The sequence below is a fragment of the Diabrotica undecimpunctata genome, chromosome 8, assembly GCF_040954645.1.
Source record: "Diabrotica undecimpunctata isolate CICGRU chromosome 8, icDiaUnde3, whole genome shotgun sequence".
Lineage (NCBI taxonomy): Eukaryota > Metazoa > Arthropoda > Insecta > Coleoptera > Chrysomelidae > Diabrotica > Diabrotica undecimpunctata.
This window is the reverse complement of record NC_092810.1, coordinates 98,867,096-98,893,218: the sequence shown is the minus strand read 5'-3', so window position 1 is coordinate 98,893,218 and position 26,123 is coordinate 98,867,096. Positions and strand designations below refer to the sequence as shown.

The window sequence follows — 26,123 nt, the reverse complement described above, 5'->3', positions numbered from 1 at the left end:
TTGACCTGACCACAAATGCAGGACACTGCTACCTTTGGTTCGAGGGAATTGCTAATCGTGGTCCAAACGAAATACCCTCATGCCTGTTACAATTTCTGAGCCAGAGAACAGGAAATAATATTATATTCAGATATCTGCAGTGGGCAAAATAAGAATAAGTATATTGTCTGTGTTTATCTCTATGCAGTACAGAAATTGAACATACCTAAAATTACCCACAAATTTTTGATAACAGGTCACTCCCAAAATGAGGGAGATAACATGCATTCTTTGATTGAGAAACAAAAAAAGGGCATTAAAAAGAGGACCAATGTATGTGCCTGCGCAATGGGTCACAGTAGTTCAAACAGCGAAAAAAACAGGTGAACCTTATAAAATTAATGAAATGTCTACATCGGATATATTGGACTTTAAAAAATTATGTAAGGAAATGGGAAACAATTATAATATTGACGAAGAAGGAAATCGGTTCGTCTGGAATGAGATTAAGATAATCAAGGTGGAGAAGACACTTGAAAATAAGTTTCAGGTTAAGACAAGCTACAATGATACAGAGTTCAGAACCATTAATATAAGGCGAAGACAACGAGGGTTGGTGGCTACGCTAATATGGAACTAACTAAAGCATATTCACATCCACCAGGAATATCCAATCTAAAAAAAAACAAGATCTGCTCTCACTGTGTAAGGCTAATGTTATTCAAGAGCACTACCATAGGTTTTATGAAGATTTGCATGTGAACAGTGGAACAATAGAAACCGAACAAACAGAATACAATATGCATGATTTTGATTAAGTGTTAAAACCAAAAAATTGTAATAAATAAGTACAATCTTAAATAAAAAAACTTTTATTTAATATGAGTTTTTACAGCATCATTTTCCAAAATTGATATATATTTTAAAACCATATGGCCGTATGTGCTAAAATACCTATTTGTTGAAATAAATTTCACAAACTCCTTACTGCATATAAAAATATGCAAAATTAAAGACAATTATGCTAAATACCAGATTTGTAGCTTAATTTTTGGAATAACAGTAAATAATATTAAGTTTAAAAAAAAATTGAAAAGCTCATAACTCAACATTATGATTTTTGCAGTTACTGCCCTATGGTTTTCAAGGTGCGATATGTTCGCAAGTAGTTGGAAAGTATTCGCACGTAGCGTGGAGAATAGTAATAGTTCATCTATGGTAACTCGTATCACTACCATACATTATAATTTGAAGTATTAGTAAAAGTGTAAAAATTAGCTAAGAGTGCCGTATTCATGCAAGAATAAATCCAAGTGTTTATAAGTGCTACAACCACATTAAGGTTCAACAACAAGAAGGACCTGTAAGGACAGCCAGGATTCCAGTTTTAACCTTGCTCAGCACAGGACTTGGTAGATATAAAAACATTTTGACATTTTATTTGAATTCTGAACTATTTCGTCATGGTATATAGTGTTTACTGACTTCATATTTCGGTACAAAATTGTGATAAATTAATATTTATATAAGGTCCATGCTTTTAGTATTAGCGTTTATTCAGAAATAAAATCTGTATTTACTATACTCAACTTTTTATTCTAATTTATATTAAAAAAGGATTAGACAAACTTACCATCCCGGGACGGGGTGTGATTAAAATCAAGCGTTGGTGAAATTAATACAGTCCATTAGGGGTCATTCGGACGCCTCTTAGTTAATGATAATAAGGCATATAGCCCTCATTAATCAAATAGGTATCCTATTTTTTATCGCAATTAGTTTAAAAAATGCTTGAAAAAAGAAATATTACACTGATTTATTGAGAACTAGCCTTGTGTCGGTACTTTTCTTAAACATAATCTCCAATTTTCAATCTTTGTTTGTACCACCATGTAGATGTTTAAAATAATATAAAAAATAGTAAATATGTACCCACGGTTTTGCCACATCATGAGCAATAAACTTTATCCATATCCATAGATAGTTCTTTTTAAGTTTTTATCCAAGTTAAGACACTGCTTATTTTCGGCATTTGCAAAGCACAATATTTATTTACAATTAGAAATACACGTTGTTTATTGCCTCCAATTTTATAAAAAAGTGAAACCAAGTGAAACTGACCGTCAAAATAAAAATGTTTACCTAGAGACATAAACTGGCAAACACAAACTCTTAATTTCAGGACAAAACGTGACAAAACTATAAGCCGCTGTCTTTTATTACTATAATATTATTTATTATAATTACTATACCAAGAATTTGAATATCAAGTGATTATAAAACAAAATTAAATATTGGCATGTTCATGCTATCTGTAAGTTTGAATATAAAAATATATAGTTGTTTTGTATAAAACTTAAGCGGTCGCTGGTTAAATAATATTAGATAAATAATTATAAAGATAAAATGCAATAATTTGTTTGTGAATAAATTAGCGAAAAAATGCAAATGTTTGTAAATCGATATGTAAAATAAAATGTAATTCAAATAACAATTGGCAGGTTTAATATCTTATTGTCAATTCTATGTGAGATTCACTTACCTTTGGTCTGTGGTTGGGCCTCGCATGGAGTCTAAGCTCTGAGGGTAAAAATGGAATGCACACCCGATGCTAGTTTGCTTGCTTCTGTTCTTGACGAGAGGTTGGTGTAGAGTGGCTGATCATACGAAACAAAATACATATGTACGCGAATCCATTGGGGTGGTTCTTCTGTTCTTATGACCTCCGTGAATAGCAGTAAATTAAGCTTAAAATGACATTTTAAACTTTCTATACAAAGAACGGGTAAGTTTCTTTAAGGACTGAAGTGTTTGGGTTGATAAATGTTTCCCAAAAACATGTTGTTTTTCAGACAAGTGAATTCTCAGAACTTGACAATAATTAATCAGCCAATTTGAGTTCGAAAATTTAAAAGATGAACTAAAGCCATATTATATTATGATTAAATAAAATATTTAAAACTAAATAAGGTCATATTCTGAATAATAAAAATAAAATATTTAAATCAGTCTTGACACTTTTCCAAACAATAGTTAACACCAAATTTTCAAATTATATGCACTTTATGCTGACTTTTATAAAAATATGCAATATTTATCATTTTTGCATTTTTTATGTATTATATGCAAAGTATGCAATTTGCATATTTGCCTAAGTCTAACTGTGACAATAGAGTTGAGTAATTTTATAATATCATATCTATCTTTATTATTACTTTGAATAACCATTTCTATATTAAATAGTGGCAGATCTTTCATTGTGTCTCTTTGCTTCATGTTGGAGGTGTTCAGTGCTGTATGTCCGTGCACTAGCAACGCTCTTTTAATGCCATCTGGATCCGTTGAAGGATATAAATTACGTATAGCAACTCGAAATCCACAGTTTTGTTTTAGGTGGTATGTATGGTACTGAGTATTTTTTTGAAAAAGATTTTACAATTAATGAATAGTTTTTTAATGAGTTAGCTCGAACTTTAATTTGGTTGTTAGCAAGACATTTTAAAGTATATTTACCTGTAGTTATCTGCTGTAGAAATTCCTGTAATGGTTTGATGCACTTGATATTTTGTATAAATGTAGGTGGTGGCTTTTTGGTCTTTCATCGTTTTAACTTTTCCACTAGGCTTATCATTTTTAAGTGCCTCGTATCTGTTAGATGTAAGAACAGTTTTGATTAGCCAATATTTTTTGAGGGTAGATTGTTAAGTGTTTTTCAATTTAGGACAACCATCGCTGCGTTAACGTTTCTTGTAGTGGACTGATACCCATTCACTATCACTTTTTACCTCATCTGTATCTGAGAGATTTTTTTGTGGTTTCTGTATTTGAAAGTTTGGTAAATTGGTATATAGATCTTTGTTGCGCATGTTAAATTTTTCTGTTGTTCATTTAGTAAGTACTGTAAATGTTTTTTAGATATCTTTCAGTTAGAAGAGTCTGGGCTAGGCAGGATTTCATAATGGCTGGATTTATGTCCTGAATGGATTAATAACTTTCTTGGTTGGTTATCTAGTTAGTGATCAATAGTTTTCCACTAATTACAAATAGGAATTATTAAGACATTCCGGCATATCTTGTTAATATACCAGACTATTTTATTTTTATTTATGTTAATAAATGTAGTAATTAAATTTGTATTAGTTCCTTGTTGGATAATTAAATGTTCCATTAAAATGTTGGTTATTAGGGATTGGAAAAACCTACCGGTTTTAATCGAAAACCGGTTTTTTTACTTCGCAATAACCGGTTTTATCGGTTGTTTTTTTGTCCCGGTTATAACCGGTTTTTTATTTTTAAAGTAAAAACCGGTTACTAGGTTTTTACGGTGATTAGCCATTTTATCGCCTTTTGATGAGGCCACAAAGGAGATCTCGGGTTCACAGTACATTACTTCTAGCCTTGTTATCCCCCTTGTGTCTATTATCGAAAGGTCTTTAAAAAACCTCAAGCCCAACCTTAGTACAGCCCAAAAGTTATGCCAAAAGCTTATAACTAGCCTTCAAGAGAGGGGCACTAAGCTTTTACGAAACCCTCTGCTTTGCCATGCTACAATCACGGACCCGAGGTTTAAAAAACTATATCTGAATCCGTCTACAGCGGAGACAGTCACATCCAATTTAGGCTCGGAAGTTAGGACGTACCTTACCAAAATCGGAAAACTTTCTCTTTCCTGTTCCTTCCAGAATGATGAAGGCAAAGTGAGTTTAAAATCAAACCCTCTTTGGTCTTCACACAATCTGGACTTGGTGAACAGTGGTTCAAATTCAAATTCTCAGGACACACGGATTCAAAGTTCTTTTCTAAATGAACTGACTCTATATCTGCAGCAGCCTTTGCTGCCGAGATTAAGTGATCCGTTTTCATTCTGGGAGCAGAACAGAACCTGTATGCCAGGCTTGGCTTTTATAGCTAAAAAATACATGTCGTTGATCGGAAGTTCGGTGGCATCAAAAAGACTGGTGTCATCATTGAATGATATTGTGTCAGATGAGAGAAACCGCTTAACCGACCAACATATACCATGCGGTCCATATGTATGGAATAAATTCATTTTTAGCGTTATTATGTACTATCTGAAAAAACCTGGAATAGGTCGATTTTTATTCTTAAATTGACAATATACAGTATGAAAATATTATCTCCTTCCAACACCCCCTTTGAATTATAACCACCCCCTCGAAAATTTTCAATAACAAAGGGGGTCGTGTGACACCTTGTTAGAAAGGGATTTTAGTCCTCTGTTCAGAAATATAAAGTTTTTTTAAGTTTGGTGCAATCATAACTGAGAAAATTGATTTTTAAGATGTAAAATTTTGATAATGTCTCTATCACAAAACTTTAGGTTGAATGAAGATAATAATGTCACATAATATTTAGAATGTATTTTTCAATGTAATTTTTAAATAAATTAAATGTTTCAATTAAATTACCAAACTTAAAAAACTTTATATTTCTGAACAGAGGACTAAAATTCCTTTCTAATAAGGTGTCACACGACCCCCTTTGTTATTTAAAATTTTCGAGGGGGGTGCAAAGGGGGTGCTAGAGGGGGATAATATTTTCATACTGTAAATTGTCAATTTAAGAATAAAAATCGACCTGTTTCAGGTTTTTTTCAGGTAGTACATAATAACGCCAAAAATGAACTTATTCCATACATATGGACCGCATGGTATATGAACGAGTTTTTCTCAATAGGCTTCATGAAAAATACTGGCCAACATAATGCTAAATCTATTTCATATAATATAACCTATTTGTAACCTTCTAACATCTAACCTATACTTTTTTACTTAAAATATTACTTCATTCTACTTATAATATACTTTTATTGTATATTATTGCAATATGTATATATTAATCTTACGCTATATTATATTTAATAATAATCAATAGATATATAATAATAATAATAAAATAATAAATAAATATAATATTTAATAGAATAAAATGGTTTTATTAAAAATTGTATTTGATTTATATTGATGTTCTTTCGATAGGAATAATTTTGATCATATTGATATCGAGTCGAATGAAGTATCGCAAACTAAAGTGCTTGGTTGTAACTTTGTAACCTATTGGATTAAAAAAACCGAAAACCGGTTATTGGAAAAAACCGGTTTTTTTTGGCCGGTTATAACCGCCAGGTTAAACCGTAAGCAAAAAAAACCGGTAAAACCGAAAACCGGTGTTTTGTCAAAAACCACCATCCCTATTGGTTATTGTGATCAGTGCTGATTAGTAGTACCGACTAATGTTATTTAACTGGTAGGCAGTTGAATTGTTATCGATTGGTGGTAGCGTGTATGGAAACTTTAAAATGGCTTCCATAATATTTATGTTGGCCTTTTTGCATTACTTCTCCCACCCCATTCACCATAACTAAAATATACTCCAGAATTTTTAGTAATTATCTGGGTTGTGAATGTAAATTAATATTTCAACCTGGATGCACTAATTTATATTTTATCTTTTTAGGATAACGATAGAAGTGTTCCAATTCACATGGTTCTGTTAGATTTCCAAGGAGCTGCACCTCAGTCACCAGTAATCGATTTATCCTATTTCCTCTACATCAACTTATCGCCATCTGACTTTCCGAAACTAAAAGAGTTTGTGGAATATTACTACACTGAGTTTTGCTTATTTTTAAAGGAGCTAGGTAGTGATGCCGACAAACTATTTCCACGGAGTATTTTTGAAGAACATTTAAAAGTATATCTACCTTATGGCGGTGTTTTGTCACTACCATTTTTAGAATTATTATATCTTGAAAACGATGAGACACCAGCTCTCGTTGATGAAGGAAACGAGTTCTTTGGGAGTTTAATTAAGGAGGTTAAAATAAAATCACGGGATCAGTATTTGCAACGTCTGGTGGCTATGGTGGAAACTCTTATTAACGGTACATAGACGCAATCTTATGACAATTTATCCTAAATTGTATTAGTAATAATAACTGATTATTTAATTATAGATATTTGTTAAAACATTATAAATAAATTTGTAATTTATTTTTGAGTACAATTATTTTTTCTTTCTAATAGTAATAACAATTTTTAACTTTTTCGAAAAAGTTTCGTTAAAAAGAAACGGAAGCTTGAGTACTTCGGACATGTCATGAGGCATACTAAGTACCGGCTGCTACAGTTAATAGTCCAAGGAAGAATCGACAGTAGGAGAGGACCGGAAAGAAGACGACACTCATGGATGCATAACCTGCGACAATGGTTCGGACTAACATCGACCGAACTGTTCAGAGGTGCCGTAAACAAAGTCAAAATAGCTTGTTAATAGCCAACAACGTCCGAAACGGATAGGGCAAAGGAAGAAGAAGAACTTTTTCACGCATTGTTAAAATAACAGTGAAGTGTATTCTTCTTTTAATTTTTTTGCAAACCTAATAAATTCTTAACATTCAGTTTCAGTGAGCAGCTTTAACCGTTAAATGAAAGAAAGTAATTTGTGACCAACCTTTCACAACATTTACATAAATCCTGAAAATTCTGTGTTTATATTTAGAATGTATTCGCTGATTTTAAAGAGGTCTACGTCTCAATAAAGAAAATCATGTTATATAATGACACCTAATATGAATAACATTGTAACTCTACTTACAATGTTTTTCAACTATGGATTAAATAACATATTTAAAGGATAACCTTTATTTTGGTCTAATAACTTTTATCCCATCTTATGTAGGGGAGAGTTAGCTAAAACGGGATACCAACGATAATTTAAAAATAAGCGGCGCCATCTAATGACCAGGGATGTTATTTACTACAGATACCGTCTATTTGAATGTAGCGAGAGGTTACTCTGATTAATTGTTAATCTGTGGCTTGTGGCAAATGCTAGTTTGAAAAAGTAAGGTTATGCTAATTTGATTCATCCGTAGTTACTTAAAAATTACTTACTTAGTCCTAAGCCTTTCTACCGTTACGTGTAAGGCTAGTGGGGTTAAGTTTTGCACTGTTGTCTCCATGCTATCCGGTCTTGTGTTAGATTTCGTGCACTTTCCCATGTCAATCCTTTCTTCTCAACTTCTTTTCTGATTTCGTCTACCCACCTAACTCTTGGTCTTCCTCGTTTGTTTTTCCCTTTCACTCTCGTTTCAAACACTCGTTTTGTTAATCTCTCATTCGACATTCTACACACGTGCCCGAACCATCTTAGTTGTCCCTCTACTATTTTTTCGTTTATTGGTTCTAGTTTTAGGTTTTGTCTGATTGTTTCGTTTCGTATTTTGTCTGTCCTCTTTCTGTTTGCTATTTTACTCAGGGACCTCATTTCTATAGCATTGATTTGAGATTTTTGTCTCCCAGTCAATGTCCATGACTCGCTATTATACATGATTGTAGGTCTAACTACTGATTTAACGACTGCCGTTTTTACCTTCTCCGGTATTTCTTTTTTCCCCAAAAATGTTGTTTTCATAGTGTTAAATAAGCTTCCTGTTCGTCCCATTCATTCATTTATTTCCATATCTTGTTTACCGTTTGATTCAATTATTACTCCTAGGTATTTAAAATATTCCACTTGTTCTAGTCGTTTTCCATTTAATTGTATTGCGTGTGTCTTTCTCTTATTTGAAATTATCATTGTTTTTGTTTTCTCTGTATTTATTTTCATATTTATGTTTGACAGTTCTTCTTCTAGGATTTCAAGGTTGTTATGTAGGTCTTCTCTGTTTTCTGCTATCAAAACCATGTCGTCTGCAAATAGAAGCTCTGATCGTTGAGTCTGTTTTATTTGCCAGTATCCTTATGTTAGTTTTCTCATTCTTCTCTTGGCTTTCTTTATTGCTTTATCCAGTACCACTGAGAACAGCAGTGGGCTCAACACGCATCCCTGTTTGACGCCTTGACTTGTAGTAAATTCTTCGGATTCCTCGTTGTTGGTTCTCACTGTATTTGTATGATTATTGTATATATCCTTTATAACATCAATTGTTATCCTGTCAACTCCTCTTTCCTTTAATGTCCTCCATACGCCATTGCTTTGTATTCTGTCAAACGCCTTTTCCAGATCAATAAAGCTTATATGTATTTCTCTATTTTTATTGATTACTTTCTCACTTATTTGTCTTATTGTGAATATGTGGTCTTGCGTGCTTCTGTCCTTCTTGAATCCACATTGTGTATCTCCCATAGTTGGTTCTATTTAGGTTTTTATTCTTGTTTCTATTATTCTTGCGGATACCTTCCCAGGAATACTTACTATAGTAATACCTCGGTAATTATTACAGTTTCTCTTGTCACCTTTTTTGTGTATTGGCAGTATAATGTCTTTCTTCTAGTCTTGTGGTATTTCTGCTCTCTTGATGATATCATTCATTAGTTCTTTCATGTTGTCCACTCCCTCTATTCCCATGAATTTTATCATTTCCAGGGTGATATGATCCTTGCCTGGTGCTTTGCCTAATTTAACTCTTTCAATTGCCTTTTCTAGTTCCTCTGTTGTTATGGGTTCTACTTTTTGTTCTTCATTTATTTCTTGTATCTCCACTATGTTATGTCTCCACTATGTCAACGTCTGTATGAGTTAGCTCTTTGAAATGTTCTTTCCATCTTTCCATTATTTGGTTTTCTTCTGTTATTACCTTTCCATTCTTGTCTTTTATATTTGGCATTATGTGTTCTTTCTTTTGTCTGAGCTGTTTTAATGCGCCATAGAAGAGTTTTTGATTTTCTCTATAATTATTTGTCATTTTTAGTCCAAACTTTTCCCACGACCTTTTTTTTGTGCTTTCGCAGCTATTTTAAACTCTTTTCTTTTTTCTTTATATGCCTTATAATCTTCAGGGCGCTTTGTACTTAGATATCTCTTCCATTTTTCTTTTTTGTTCTTTACTTTCCTTCGTATTTCGTCGGTTTACCATTTAGTTCTCCTCATGCTATTATTTGCTATTTTTGTCTTCCCGCAAGTTTCCTCAGCAGCTATGATTAAGTTGGTCTTGAGATTTTCTTCTATACTTGCAGTTTTTGCCCTACCTTTCAAAATTTTGTCTAATTTTTCTTGGAATATCTTCTTATATCTTTCTTCTTTTAATTTGTAGCTTTTTACTTTTTCATTTACTACCTTTCTCTTCTTTTCTTTCTTTTCTTTTGCTGTTCTCATTCTTATTATTACTAGGTGATGATCACTGCCAATCTCTAAGCCTCTTTTCACTTTCTTGTCTTGTACTCTTTTTCATTTGTTGCTGCTAACCAAAAAGTAATCTATGATTTATTTTTCATTTCTGCTTTCTTGTACTCTCGTGTATTTGTGTACTTTTTTATATATAAATTTTGTATTTGTTATAACAAGTTTATTCTCCATTTATACATATTTCTATTATTCTTTCACCATTTTTGTTTAATATTTCTTCTCCTTCTTTTCCCATGCATTCCTCAATTCCATTGTTATTATTTCCGACTCTACCGTTTAGATCTCCTATTACAATTATATTTTCTTCCCCATTGTCAATTTGCATTTGGAGCTCCTCGAAAAATTTATCCTTCTCTTTCTTTTTTGCATCTTCATTTACTCTGTAGGCTGTTATTATTGTTCGTATTTCCTCGTCTATCAGTTTCATTTTCAGCGATAATATTCTCTGGTTAACATATGTTTCTTCTATAACGTGTTGTAGTCTATTCGGTGCAATTATTATCCCTACGCCTTCTTTTGCTCTCACCTTTGAATCAGCTGCTACTTAAAATAACCAATATCCTTTGTGTATCTTCTTAAAACCTCTCCCTTTCATTTTAGTTTTCGGTATTCCTAATATTTCTATTTTTTGTCTGATCATATCTTCTACAAGTTCTACCTCTTTTCCATTCATGCTTCTTAAGTTCCATGTTCCCATTTTTATTTCTCTTTTTTCTGCGGTATATCCTTCATCTTCTTCCTATTTTTATCCTTGTTTACCTTTGCATCGTGCTTTTTCCTATCGTTATTGGTATTCGTCGCCTTGGTCGTCATTGTCAGATCCTTTTCGTTGCTTTGGTCGCTATCAATATTCCTCTTGTGGGTGTAGTTTTCTAGTTTTTTGGATATTTTTCCAACTCCGTTTTAATTTTGTTCCATCTCCATTCTTCTTGGTTTACTAACACCTTGTTGTAACCAATTTTGACATCTTTGCCTTTCTCTTTTTCGTTTTTTTGCAAACTTTCTTAGGTGTTTCTGTTTTTCTTTCTCTTCTCTAGTCAAGTCATCATTGATGAATACTTTCTCTCCTACGACGTTTTTTAGTTTATATTTTTTTGCCATGATCTCGTGTTCTTCCTCTTCATTTCTTAGTTCTATTACGCATGTATTCTCGCCTATTTTTTTTTACTGTTGTAGGTGTAATATCAATTTGAAGATGTTTAATAAAAAGTCCTTTAATTCTTTCTTTTAGGCTGCTTGGTTCATTTGTATCCATTTTTAGATCATTCATTACAATGTTGTTTTTTCTTTTATTTTTTTCGTTTATTTCGACTGCTTTTTTCATTTCTTGTAACTCTCTCCTTATTTCTGAATTCACTTTTCTTATATTCAGATTTTCTTTTTTTAATTGTTTGTTTTCTACTGTCAGTTTTAGTAGAGCTTCGTTTGTTTTGTTTTGTTGGTCTTTAATTTCTCTTATTTCAGTTTTTATTTCTTTCTGTTCTTGCATCATATCTTTTTGAGTAGTGTTCATTGCTTTCATCGTTATTAATAACTGGTCTAATTTCTCAGATTCAGTTGTATGGCGTTTTGTAGGAGTTCTTGGTGTTTTTTTGCTGTTTGCAAAAAAGTCTATATTTTCTCTTTTTCTTTTTCTCCCTTCATCTGTAGAGTATTCGTCGCTGTCCATTCTTACAATATTTTCCTTGGACTTTTTTTGTTATTGCGCTGTTTATCTCCTTCCCTGTCCTACACCGCAAAAGAGTCGTCGACCAGTCAACCCGTCGAATCTCCGACTTTTATCGGTGTTTATATGTGGGTCACTTCTACCGAGTTACTTTTCGTTGTAAGTCCCATTTTCCGAGTTTTCTTGCAGCCGAAAATTAAAACGATATTTATTCACCAACGCCACTTTGCCGTCGATTTTAGTGTGTGATTTTAATTTTATTTGTCCCAATAGATTTAATTTCAACAATGTTATTTTTGAAATTATTTAAATGTAAATAATGACTAACTATAATCGGATGTAATTTACCGATATAAATTATAGATTCTATACATTAAATAATAGATTCTACGTAAACAATAAAGGGGCCGGTATTGCTTAAGCGATAACGCTTGTTTTTGTCACGGTTTTTCTCAGAACTAGAAATATCTTTATTATAATTACCTTTAATTGGAACGGACTCACCAGGAATATACATAATAATTGTTCTACTTAGATCATCAATCTCTTTTCTAACAGACATATCACTAAATATAATATATTGTCACCAATACACAGCTATAAAATACGTCTACTCTGGTTAGAGTATCTGCCCTACTCTGCGTTTTTCGTTCTAATTTTGTTCGTAATATATCAGTGCATCTATACAATCGTAAGCTCCTTTAATATCAAGCAATCTGGCACCTAGGAACTAATTTATTAAATAGCACAGCTGAATATCTAACACTAAATGTGATGTTGCATCTATAGTACCGAAATCTTTTTTAAAACCAAACTGTTGTACTAGTAGAAAAGAATTAGAATAAAGGTGAAATTCAAGACTGCGTTTAAAGATGTGCTTAAATGTTTTAAAAATGTACGAAGGAAGAGAAATCGGGCGGTATGAGTCTGAATAATTAGGATTTTTTTGTGGTTTTGGAATATGGATTACTAATATTTTTTTTCATTTCTCTGTATTGCTATTTTGTACTTCTGTCATCTCGGGGAGGTGAATAAGGGTCTAAACACCTTCTGATATACCCGGATGCTCTGTAGAGGGCTTCGAATATCGCAGTCGAATGATTGATAAATCAACTGCATATTTGACATCTGATATAGAAATTGTTGTCCGAGAACGGTCGTTAAGAGCAACAAAAGAAGACTAATTTAATGCATTAACAAAATTTGAACCAGGCGAATTAATTTTGTGGGACAACCATAAATCGTGATGGGTGTTAAAATAACCTTCAATAGTTATTGAATCATTCGAGTTGTTTGAAAGGTCGTTATAATTTTTGGTTGTTAGTGTAACATCTAATGAAAAATCAACTGCTATAAAAGATATGTTATTGACTATACACGGTTCACAATTTGTTGATAGTTCACTACAAGTTTAACCCTAATTAGAAAACTGAAATACAGAGAGGATAGGTAATACGATATAATAGTAAAAACCAACCTAAAACTGACGGTTTAAGACCTTTTTGGACTAACCCACCTTATATCTGAAGGAATACAATACCTTGTAATCCTATTACGGGGGTACATGAATGGTTAGAGATGAACGACCAGTGTCGTAGAGTATATGATTGAAACATTTATTTGAACTAAATAAATATATTTTTTAAATTGTACTTATGTAAATTGTATTTTTTAATAAAACTTATTTATTTCATTCAAAAATAAAAAGTTTCTTGCCATTTGTAAAAGATACATTTATTTAATTAAGGAAAAAGGCGCCAAATGTCGCCTGGCAAAATTTCCAATGTGTTTTAAAAGTATCCATTACTTTCGAATCCGGAGAAAACTAATAAATATTTTTGAAAAATTTAAACGCAGAATGAAAGATTACATTATTACTCAGGGCAGAAAGTCCCTGAAAACTTCTACAATGTTTATTTTAATATGTTATGTAACAGGGGTGAAAATAAAAGAGAAAATATAGTATAATTTTTAATTGAAAATATTGCATGCAGAAGAAACTTTTTATTTATTCTAAAAAATATTTCATTATGCCTTTAAATTTTTCAAAAATGCTTTTTAGTTTTCTCAGGATTTGAAAAAAAAAATGGATACATTTAAAACACATTGAAGATTTTGACAGGCGACATTTTGCGCCTTTCCCCTTTAATACCTTACGATTACAACTACTATTACTTACCTTATATAATTACGATTAGAAAACTATTCAAATTCAAAATAAATAGGATTAACTTCGGAATCCGAGTCGTCTTGAGGGTTAATAATTAGGTTAATAATCTCTACGGTCGCATTAATTATGTTATCAAGATCCCACATTTTTTGTTCTTCTTCTATTACATGTCTTACTGCATCTTTCCAGTTTTGTTTTGTAATATGTTATAAAGACTCGTATAACAATTCACGTACAGCTTGTATTTTATATGACGTATTTTTTCTCGCAGTGGTAGGGTGGAAGTCTAAAGATTGTGATGTTTCGCCTTTCTGCCATTTTGTCAACTACGTATTTCTTGAACTTAGATTTGTGTTGCCGGGCAATTTTTAAAAGTTCTGCTTTTACCATTCCACCTTCGTAAGGCAGATACTTATTTCGCAGCCAGTCAAGAATATTCTGTTTCTTCCACGCATTCGTTAGAAGTCTTTCTACTAATCGTGAATGATAAGGTGCATTATCTAATACTATAATTGAATTTGGTGGTATCTGTTCAATCATTTGCTCAAAATACTCTTCGAAAACATCAGCTGTCATCTCCTCGTGATAGTCTTTTGTGCTTTTGGAATGAAATTCAAACAAACCATGCTTAACAAATCCTTTTTCACTGCCAATGTGAGAAATTATTAATCTACTGCCTTTACCAGAAGGTGGGGAGATACCAGTAGACCAACCTTCCATAAAGGCTTACCTGGAGCTTAATATATTTTTATCTGACCAAATTTTTTTTAGAGTATGACCTGAGTTTACCAACGTTTCATCCTAGTAGAAGATGGGCCTTTCTTCATCCCGGAATTTTCGTATAAATCTTAGATAATTTCTTCTCCAACATCATCTTCTCCTCCCGGTCAATCAAAAGTGATTTTCAGTCTGATTTCTCCCACCGGAAATTTAATTCTTCTAAAACTTGCCACAATTTAGTTCGTCCGATATGAGGCAAATCCAGGTCGTCTCTAACTTCTTGTAAAATTTTGTTTAGGTTTTGTATTTCTTTTTTGAAAAAAAAATCCATGAATTTTCCTTTAAATACCATTTTTGGCAAATTAATCAATTTCAATAGGCCTTTTCTTCCCTCTCTTTAAGTTTTCGTTTGTGTTTAGGTTAGCTATACCGTGTTTTTTTCTTTCTGATAGGAACCTATATAAAGTTGACTCTCCTACGCCAGTCATGTTGGCACAACTTTCGACTATGTTGCGAACAGTGTTTGTGGGATTCTGAGAAACCAGAGCATCGTGAACATTCAGGACAATAGTCTTCTCTCTTGGTGAATAGACAGACTTACTGACTGTACGCAACAGTACCGGTGTAAAACTTGATGATGAAGCCATCACAAACAATCCAACAAAACGAGCACGAGCGAAAGGTACGTATATGTTCGTAGGTATATGGAATAAAAAATCACTCACGCACTCCATATAATTCGCAAAAGAAATATTCGAGACGCTAATTACTGCCGTAGTGTAACGGTCGTTACTTTTATTACAATTTATATTAAAATAATAAACAATTTATATTAAAATCATTTCAGAGATGTAGTATGGGTTGCCTAACTTTAAGTGTTCATTTGTCCATTAAGTGTGTATTTTTAATAATTTAAGTTGTCACTCTGATCTAATTTGGTACCATTGCGAATCAAAGAGATGACAGGAGATTAGGGGAAGTGGAAATTGGCTCTTCTTGGTTAATTAACTGTGAATTAAAATTCACTTTTGATCGGGAGTTTGAAGTGGTATACAACGGTGGTAGTTAGCGAAAGAAAATCCAATTAATGCATAGAATTTCCTTCACTTCAAGAAGTTAAATATTCTAAGTAGAACCATAACAATTTAATTGACGGTGTTTTCGGAAACTCGGGAAGTTGAAGTAAATTTCTAGCACGGAATCAAGTAGCTATCTGGTAAATAATAATTTTTTATATTATAAACATTAGAGTATTTTATCCATATCCTATTATTCAGATTTATTATTTCATATTTTAATATAGTATTTTGTTCAAGGCCATTATATTTTTAATCTATGTAAAGCAAGGTCACGCTACATCCGATTGGATGGGTTTTTTATCTACTATAATTATCTTTTTGCTCCGGTTTCTTATGCTGAAAGAAACTTTCCTCACTTCTTCTTTAATTCCTTTTTTTATCAATGTTGAGATTAGAAGTAACGGGGAATTGTTTTCAGCCACCTACCATGGAATTATAAATTTCCCTCAGAACATCCGAGGGAGAGTACCACTTCAACTCTATTAGAATCAGGGTCATTGGGACAAGCCAGGGGGTATTGTCTACTCCACCCTCATTTTTTTTCTCCAGCCTGCACCTAGAGGTAGGGCAGGACAGTCATCATCGGAACTGAGCCAATTAGCACCAGCTCCGTGCTAATTTCGGACCTCAAGGAGGACTTCGCTGGGACACCGAAGCCATTCGGGAGTATCCTTCCAGACAACTGTTTCACCTAGGAGGACAGTTGGTTTTTGCTGCAGAACTATATATATATATATATATATATATATATATATATATATATATATATATATATATATATATATATATATATATATATATATATATATATATATATATATATATATATATATATATATATATCTTGTTTCACCAGTTATAGGTTTTTTTTATAACATATATATATGTATATATTAATTAATATAACTCCCCTTGGTGTAAGGTATCGGTAAGTTTGAGCTCAAATTCTACCCAGAGATTATCTTCCATTGTTTTTTTTGTATTAACCATTTATTTCATTACTAACTTTAATTATTTCATTATTTGTTTACTTAACTAATTTTTTTTTTATATTTCATCTTGTGTTATTAACTCTGGTTATTATCCCTTCAGGATAATAGACCGTTTCAATTGTTTAACTTGGCTTGTTCCCATTTATGTATTACTTATTTATTATATTTGAATTTAGAGGTGTTTTACAATATTGTTGGTCATATTGTAGGTAAGTTTGATATATTTACTTGGCTATACGTTCTTCCAACGTTAGCATTATTTTGTTTAAGGTTGTTTTTTAACCTAGATGTAGGTTGTACACTCTATATCAGAGTTATTCTGTGTAGTTTTCAACTTTTTATTATAGTTGTTTTCAACATTTCTTTTTTAAAATATTATATTGTGAAATTTCATATACTTTTTGGGTAACTTAGAGATTGTCAAAATCTAAGAAGTTATATTTAATAAACTTGAATTTGTTTTGCATATAATTTTTTTATTAATATTTCCTTACCTTTTTACATTTACAGCATTTTTGTTTATTACATCAACTTTAATTAATATTAGCAGTATACGATACCTGGAAGAGTGACCGTTACTCTTTTAGAGTATTATCCCTCTTCTGGCGCCCTCAATTTGTTTTCTTTGTTAATTTTCATTATATCTATTTATTTTTCATATCTTCTTTTCTATCCATCATACATATTTTCCTGATTTACTGTCTTTAAAAGGCATGCAAATTGGCCGTATCCATCCTTGAGTTTCTAGTGGTCATTCTCTTGCCTACATTGCTAGCCTAGCCACATTCCGTTCAATATTTTTTTTACTTCTTTACTTAATTGTTATCTATTTTACTTCTATCAATTTTATCCCATATATATAGACCACTCTTCTTATACCTCTCTCCTCCTACATACCCCAGTATTTTGCTACATCGGCGTCCCAACGCGGTGCCTTTTCCAAGTTTTTGGTTTTAAGACAGTAGCTTTTAGCTGATTTCTTTTTTTTCTTACTTGAGTTTTTGTATTTTTGCTTTTTCTTTTTTTTTACTCATATTATTGCGGATTTATTCTATCTTCAAATTTTTTATTAATACTAAACAGGTATAGTTATACTGCTGTATTGATTTATTAGTTTTATTTATTAGATTTATTAGTTATTAATATTTTGAGACCTCAGTGATAGGTTATAGTAGTACAACTTACATTCTAGGTTGAATTTTGTATTTTTATTGAGAACTTATATTTACTTACTTACCTACACATACTTATATCGTATATTATATAAACTTTTATTCCTACAGCCAACAGTATTATACTTATAGGTACTATTAATTGTTGCATATATATTAATATTTGGTTTAGAATAGTTATGCGAAAATGGTTGCGTTTCGATTTAATTTGAGCTTCTTACCACTCCCTGACACGTGTTTCTGGGTCTTCCCGTCATCAGAGAGAGCTTGTAAGAAAACTCAAACTAAACCAAAATGCACCGGCTACTCGGCAATTATAGACAAAATAATTACCAGAGTATGCTACTAGAGACATCTAGTGATGAAAGATGAAGTTAAATGTGTCGATAGCAATTAAAGTAAATTGTATACTCACGCTTAATCAAGCCATTAAGAGCGATACTGGGAATATTTATATTCCACTAAGCATCAACAATTTACCCATGTAAATTACTATCTTTCTTGTACTCATTGCGTCGAGTAAGAACGATAAATATGCGAAAATGGTTGCGTTTTGATTTAATTTGAGCTTCTTACCACTCCCTGACACGTGTTTCTGGGTCTTCCCGTCATCAGAGAGAGCTTGTAAGAAAACTCAAACTAAACCAAAACGCACCGGCTACTCGGCAATTATAGACAAAATAATTACCAGAGTATGCTACTAGAGACATCTAGTGATGAAAGATGAAGTTAAATGTGTCGATAGCAATTAAAGTAAATTGTATACTCACGCTTAATCAAGCCATTAAGAGCGATACTGGGAATATTTATATTCCACTAAGCATCAACAATTTACCCATGTAAATTACTATCTTTCTTGTACTCATTGCGTCGAGTAAGGACGATAAATATGCGAAAATGGTTGCGTTTCGATTTAATTTGAGCTTCTTACCACTCCCTGACACGTGTTTCTGGGTCTTCCCGTCATCAGAGAGAGCTTGTAAGAAAACTCAAACTAAACCAAAACGCACCGGCTACTCGGCAATTATAGACAAAATAATTACCAGAGTATGCTACTAGAGACATCTAGTGATGAAAGATGAAGTTAAATGTGTCGATAGCAATTAAAGTAAATTGTATACTCACGCTTAATCAAGCCATTAAGAGCGATACTGGGAATATTTATATTCCACTAAGCATCAACAATTTACCCATGTAAATTACTATCTTTCTTGTACTCATTGCGTCGAGTAAGGACGATAAATATGCGAAAATGATTGCGTTTCGATTTAATTTGAGCTTCTTACCACTCCCTGACACGTGTTTCTGGGTCTTCCCGTCATCAGAGAGAGCTTGTAAGAAAACTCAAACTAAACCAAAACGCACCGGCTACTCGGCAATTATAGACAAAATAATTACCAGAGTATGCTACTAGAGACATCTAGTGATGAAAGATGAAGTTAAATGTGTCGATAGCAATTAAAGTAAATTGTATACTCACGCTTAATCAAGCCATTAAGAGCGATACTGGGAATATTTATATTCCACTAAGCATCAACAATTTACCCATGTAAATTACTATCTTTCTTGTACTCATTGCGTCGAGTAAGGACGATAAATATGCGAAAATGGTTGCGTTTCGATTTAATTTGAGCTTCTTACCACTCCCTGACACGTGTTTCTGGGTCTTCCCGTCATCAGAGAGAGCTTGTAAGAAAACTCAAACTGAACCAAAACGCACCGGCTACTCGGCAATTATAGACAAAATAATTACCAGAGTATGCTACTAGAGACATCTAGTGATGAAAGATGAAGTTAAATGTGTCGATAGCAGTCGATGTGATGGGAAGACCCAGAAACACGTGTCAGGGAGTGGTAAGAAGCTTAAATTAAATCGAAACGCAACCATTTTCGCTTATTTATCGTCCTTACTCGACGCAATGAGTACAAGAAAGATAGTAATTTACATGGGTAAATTGTTGATGCTTAGTGGAATATAAATATTCCCAGTATCGCTCTTAATGGCTTGATTAAGCGTGAGTATACAATTTACTTTAATTGCTATCGACACATTTAACTTCATCTTTAGAATAGTTATAATTTACATATAACTAGAAATTATTTTGAGTATTTTAGTAAGATAACTAAGGTATTTATTTGATTATATATATATTATTTTTGCTGGCTATTTTGATCTTGGTGGTGTGTTGCTAATAATTTGTCCACATTTTTTTTACAACTTAGGTATAGTTAATAATTAATATTTCATATTTCAGATCTTGGTATCACTTTGTCCATATTTTTCCTCTCATCATGTGTGCTTTCAAAGTTGAGCATCTTTTGGTAAACGAATTGGATTACGAATTGAATGTTAGGGGTATAACGCCTGCAGAGTCGGCAAAGGTTGAAGACAAACGCAAGCTTTTGCGTGGAGATTTAAAGCAGAAACAGGACAATAGGAGTTTTACTCAGATTTCTGCTACACACATCCCTTTCGATGACCAACAGAAAGGAATATCCGAAACCTTAGATGATTTGTCGACGAGAATAGGAGATTTCAGGGGAACTGTACAAGATAACTTGTATGCGCGACTAACTTCTCGTTTAGCTCACATTTCTGGCCGCGTACATTTGTTACATTGCACTACTGAAGAGCAGGAATCTTTTAAAAAGACTGTTTCTCTGAGAATACTTACATTGGAGGGTGAACTTGATTCTAGAGTTAATTACATTGTTACATCTACTCCTAATGCTCCAGTCAATGTAGTTCCTAGCTTCTCATACTCCAAACCTGTGCAAGTACACAAATGGGGTGTTTCATTTTCTGGTGAAAACCAGCACACTGATGTGATGTCATTTATAGAAAGGGTTGAATGTCTTCGTGTTTCTAGAGGTGTCTCTGAAGAGGATTTGTTAGCTGCTTCTGCTGAACTGTTCACCGGTACAGCTTTTACATGGTTCATGAATAATAGATGTAGTTTTTCTTGTTGGTATGATCTGGTACACAAGTTGAAGTCAGATTTTCTTCCTTACTCATTCAAGGATGATCTATTGGACCAAATCAAAAACCATAAGCAGAAACCTGGAGAATCTGTCACCATGTTCATTAACACTATTTTGGGCATGTGTAGCCGTTTGGAGACTTCTTTATCAGATTCTGCTAAGATAAAAATTATTCTTAAATGTCTGTTACCTTTTTATCATCAACAGCTAGCTCTTATGGACATCCAAACTATTGATGACCTTACTGTAAAGTGTAAACGTTTAGAGGAAACGTTATCCTGGTCCTCTCAGTCTTCATCCACATCTCGACCTTCTTCTAATTTTTCTTCTCAGCCAAACTCTTTTAGTCATCGTTCTTGGCAAAATAAGGGCCCTGAACGTAATGTGTCAGTTGTAAGTTCTATCGTCTGCTGGAATTGTCGTCAGTCTGGTCATTCGTTTGTTGAAGGTTCGATCCCTCGCACTCGTATTTTCTGCCATGGTTGTGGTAGGGAAAACACTCTAAAGAGAAATTGTTTTAAGTGTTCGGGAAACGAATTGTCGGAGGTCCGTCCCCTGAGCGTTTCTCCGTCCACCATACAATCAGGGAATCAAACCCAAACTTCAAACGAGACCGCTGGTCCAAGCACATCCAGCAATCCAAACCCATCTCCGAGTCGGAAAGGGAAAGGGGTAACTTTCAAAAAAACAAAGCACACCACAGGACAAAATCATTCCCGAAATTAACTACAAATCATGAAACGTTGAATCCGCCTGTTTTAAGTGATCACAGATGGTCAACTACCAATTCTTCTTTACCCAGTAGCGTTAAACACAATTCTAATGATTACAGTAGTGAAATAGTTCCATTATCAGTATCAACTTCTAGGTTTGTTGATGATGATGATATGTCTATGGTTGTACCATATAATATTTATAACCAAATACAAGGTTCAGAAGATCTTTTATAATGCTGCGTACCATCCGCAAGCAAACCATACTGAGAGAGTGAATCGAAGTATTGTCACAGCCTTGAGATCATACACTTTCCCAGATCATAGAGCTTGGGATCAATATATTCACTCCATAGCTCAAGCCATAAGGACTTCTGTCCATGAAGTGACACAGTGCTCCCCATCATACTTGAATTTTGGCAGAAACATTGCTTTATCTGGTGACTATTTTGGGTTAATTTCTGAAAATTCCGCAAATCTCCCTCAAATATCCGAGATACTTCATCGTCTAGATGACCTTCAGACTCTACCTTCAATTTTTGCTGATATCAGGAAGAAGTTAAAAACTTCTTACCTCCGGAACAAAAGTCAATACAATTTGAGGAAGAGAGATTTGCGATTCTTTGTTGGCGATAGAGTTTTAAAGAGAAACTTTGTAAAATCAAGTAAAGGTGATGCTATTTCGGCAAAATTTTGCCAGAAATACATTCCGTGTACGGTTGTAAGGGTAATATCTCCTTTGGTATATTAATTAAGGGACAATTCGTCCAACAAACGAATTGGTCAATTTCATGTAAAGGATTTACTGCCTGATAACACCATCGACGAGGTTAGTTCTTCATCCTCAGAAGAAGACTAACTTAACACTTTTGTTTAAGCTAATCTCTTTCTCTGTTTGTCTTTAGCTTATTTTGATTATATTTTGCATTTTAGTCTAAGATTTTCTTAATCACCAGATAACGTAGGTACACCGCTATTTTTTGTATCTTTTGGCATTGGTTAATGACTTCTACAACTTATTATATAATTAGTATGTATGACTTATCCATTTTCTTTTGTATTATAAATGATGCACTTTATAATGAATTAATATTCTTAAGTACTAATTTTCCCAGGAGAATTACTCCTTTTAACCTATTATGATACGAGGGTTGTTTAGTATATATTTACATATTTAGATTTATACTTATAGTTAATCCTATTACTGATAAGGAACTATGGAACTATGTTGTTACACTACTGGATCATATATTGTGTGTTATATCTTTGATATTTGATTCCTTAGTATTTGTTTTGATATATTTGTTCAATATGTGCCAATTTGGAAAGATGTTGTGATTTTTTTTTATCTTTGGTCTGCTTTATTCTCACTTGTCACGAAAATCTTAAATACTCTACAATAATTTATGTCCTGATTCCATATACAGGATGGTTCTGGAATTAGTTTGGAATTTTGAAGTAGGTAAGGATGACCGGTGTCCTTATTTCTTCTTATTTATTCTTCTGAATTTTCTGTCAATGAATCTGTCAATACTCAGCTTTAGTGAATACGTGGGTTCGAGATTGTTGCTCAGCAACTGATCACTGCTGCTCAATTAGGTTCGTACTATATGTGTTTATTGCAGAGTAGGCAGATGTTTATGCCTCATAATATTTCTGGTCAGGAAATGCTCGCGACATGTCCTAACCATTCTTGTGTGATTGTCCAAATATTCCAGTTACCTTTTCACAACTTGATAGGGAAGTTTAATTAGTTCATATTAGTTATCTTACTTCAGGTTATGTTTTTTTCTTTAACTATCCCTACACATGTCAAGTTAGTCATTTTCATTATTTAAGAGTTTAGACAAATGAGTTGTCCTCTTAGTGTAATCCCACTTCTTTCCTTAGGCATAAATTGCTGTTTAGATTTAGGACTATTCCCGGATAATTCCATGCTGCGAGAACTTGTTATAAATCTACAGTTTTGTTCAAAATTGGTTGCTTGTTCTCGACATATTTTTTTTCTTTCGTTAGTAATGGTATTATAGGAAAAGTCCACCACTTATATTTTCTTAGGATTTCTATTGGAATTTTATCGGTGTCTGGTTATTCTCATACATCTGTTGTAGTCACATGCTATAGTCAGCGAATACCAGCACACTCAAAATTTATTTAGCCTCTGAATTCCTTTAGTCCATTTTAGACTTTAGACTTTAGGTATTTATCTTTATCTTTGGTTTAGTTCAGTTACATATTACATTACTTAGTCTGAATAAGTGTGACAATGCTGCTTCATACTTTAGGAAATTTTGCTTTATTGTAATTACTTAGTTGGTATTGGCTCATATTACCGGATGAGGGTAAGAGCTAATTTAGTTATTAGCATTAGTGAGAATTGGTCCTCTCCTGATCGTTCTTCTTTGGATATGCTCTATTTATAAATCTGGTGTCCATCGATAGTCCGATTTTGGATTCAGTGTCTGATTCCTCACTTATTTGGTTTATTTGGTTATGTAGGTTCGTATCACCATATGTGGGTGTACGTAGACCTCATTTAGTTTTGAGATTTAGTATTGGTGTGAATGGGTCCATAAATCTTCCTGGTCGTTCTTCTTTGGATATGCTTTTATGAATCTGGTGTCCATTGATAGTCTGACTTTGGATTAAGCGTCCTATTTCACATTTATTTTGGTCATTACGTCTTTGATATACTTTGGTATGTTTACGATTTAGATTACTATTTGTGTTATTTGGTTTGGTGAGAATTGCTCCATAAATCTTCCTGATTGTTCTTCTCTGGATATATTACTATGAATCTGGTGTCCATTGTTAGTTCAATTTTGGATTAAGTGTTCAATTCTTAACCTATTTAGTTTATGATTTCTTTGATCTTAGTTTAGTATATCTCCGGGTGAGATATTTTTTGAATTGGTTCATACATTTGCCTGGTTGTTCGTCCTTGGATATACTTAGTCTTATAGATCTGATGTCCATGGATAGTTCAATTTTGGATTTAGTGCCCAATTCGACATTTATTTGTCAGCAAGAATTTAGTTGGTATATTTAGTTAATATTTGGCTTTTAAGCATATATTATTGTCGATTGAGATTTTGATTCGACTTTCGAGTCATCTGAGTTTGTGGTGTCTGGCGCCATGACCATTCTTTTTTTTCCCGTGATCTTTAGTTCGTGGTTATTTTTTTTGTGTAAACTTGCAGATCAACGTGGAATGTTAGGCCAGTACACTTAGTTATTAATTCTTTTATTTTTAGGAACAAAAAAAAAATTTTGATTAAAATTTTTTTTCCCGACTAGTAGGGGAATGTAACGGTCGTTACTTTTATTACAATTTATATTAAAATAAACAATTTATATTAAAATAATTTCAGAGATGTAGTATGGGTTGCCTAACTTTAAGTGTTCATTTGCCCATTAAGTGTGTATTTTTAATAATTTAAGTTGTCACTCTGATCTAATTTGGTACCATTGCGAATCAAAGAGATGACAGGAGATTAGGGGAAGTGGAAATTGGCTCTTCTTGGTTAATTAACTGTGAATTAAAATTCACTTTTGATCGGGAGTGTGAAGTGGTATACAACGGTGGTAGTTAGCGAAAGAAAATCCAATTAATGCATAGAATTTCCTTCACTTCAAGAAGTTAAATATTCTAAGTAGAACCATAACAATTTAATTGACGGTGTTTTCGGAAACTCGGGAAGTTGAAGTAAATTTCTAGCACGGAATCAAGTAGCTATCTGGTAAATAATAATTTTTTATATTATAAACATTAGAGTATTTTATCCATATCCTATTATTCAGATTTATTATTTCATATTTTAATATAGTATTTTGTTCAAGGCCATTATATTTTTAATCTATGTAAAGCAAGGTCACGCTACATCCGATTGGATGGGTTTTTTATCTACTATAATTATCTTTTTGCTCCGGTTTCTTATGCTGAAAGAAACTTTCCTCACTTCTTCTTTGATTCCTTTTTTTATCAATGTTGAGATTAGAAGTAACGGGGAATTGTTTTCAGCCACCTACCATGGAATTATAAATTTCCCTCAGAACATCCGAGGGAAAGTACCACTTCAACTCTATTAGAATCAGGGTCATTGGGACTAGCCAGTGGGTATTGTCTACTCCACCCTCATTTTTTTTCTCCAGCCTGCACCTAGAGGTAGGGCAGGACAGTCATAATCGGAACTGAGCCAATTAGCAACAGCTCCGTGCTAATTTCGGACCTCAAGGAGGACTTCGCTGGGACACCGAAGCCATTCGGGAGTATCCTTCCAGACAACTGTTTCACCTAGGAGGACAGTTGGTTTTTGCTGCAGAACTATATATATATATATCTTGTTTCACCAGTTATAGGTTTTTTTTATAACATATATATATATATGTATATATTAATTAATATAACTCCCCTTGGTGTAAGGTATCGGTAAGTTTGAGCTCAAATTCTACCCAGAGATTATCTTCCATTGTTTTTTTTGTATTAACCATTTATTTCATT

The 26,123-nt window shown here is 33.0% G+C and overlaps 1 protein-coding gene across 1 annotated transcript in view; it reads left to right on the top strand.

Moving 5' to 3' along the window:
• LOC140448494 (uncharacterized) overlaps positions 1 to 7,005 on the top strand; it is a 33,819-nt gene extending 26,814 nt beyond the window's left edge. The window contains exon 2 of the mRNA XM_072541577.1: positions 6,457 to 7,005. Coding sequence (XP_072397678.1) covers positions 6,457 to 6,891 — 435 coding nt within the window. The 3' untranslated portion in view covers positions 6,892 to 7,005. The remainder of the gene's footprint in view (positions 1 to 6,456) is intronic.
• The last annotated feature ends 19,118 nt before the right edge of the window (positions 7,006 to 26,123 follow it).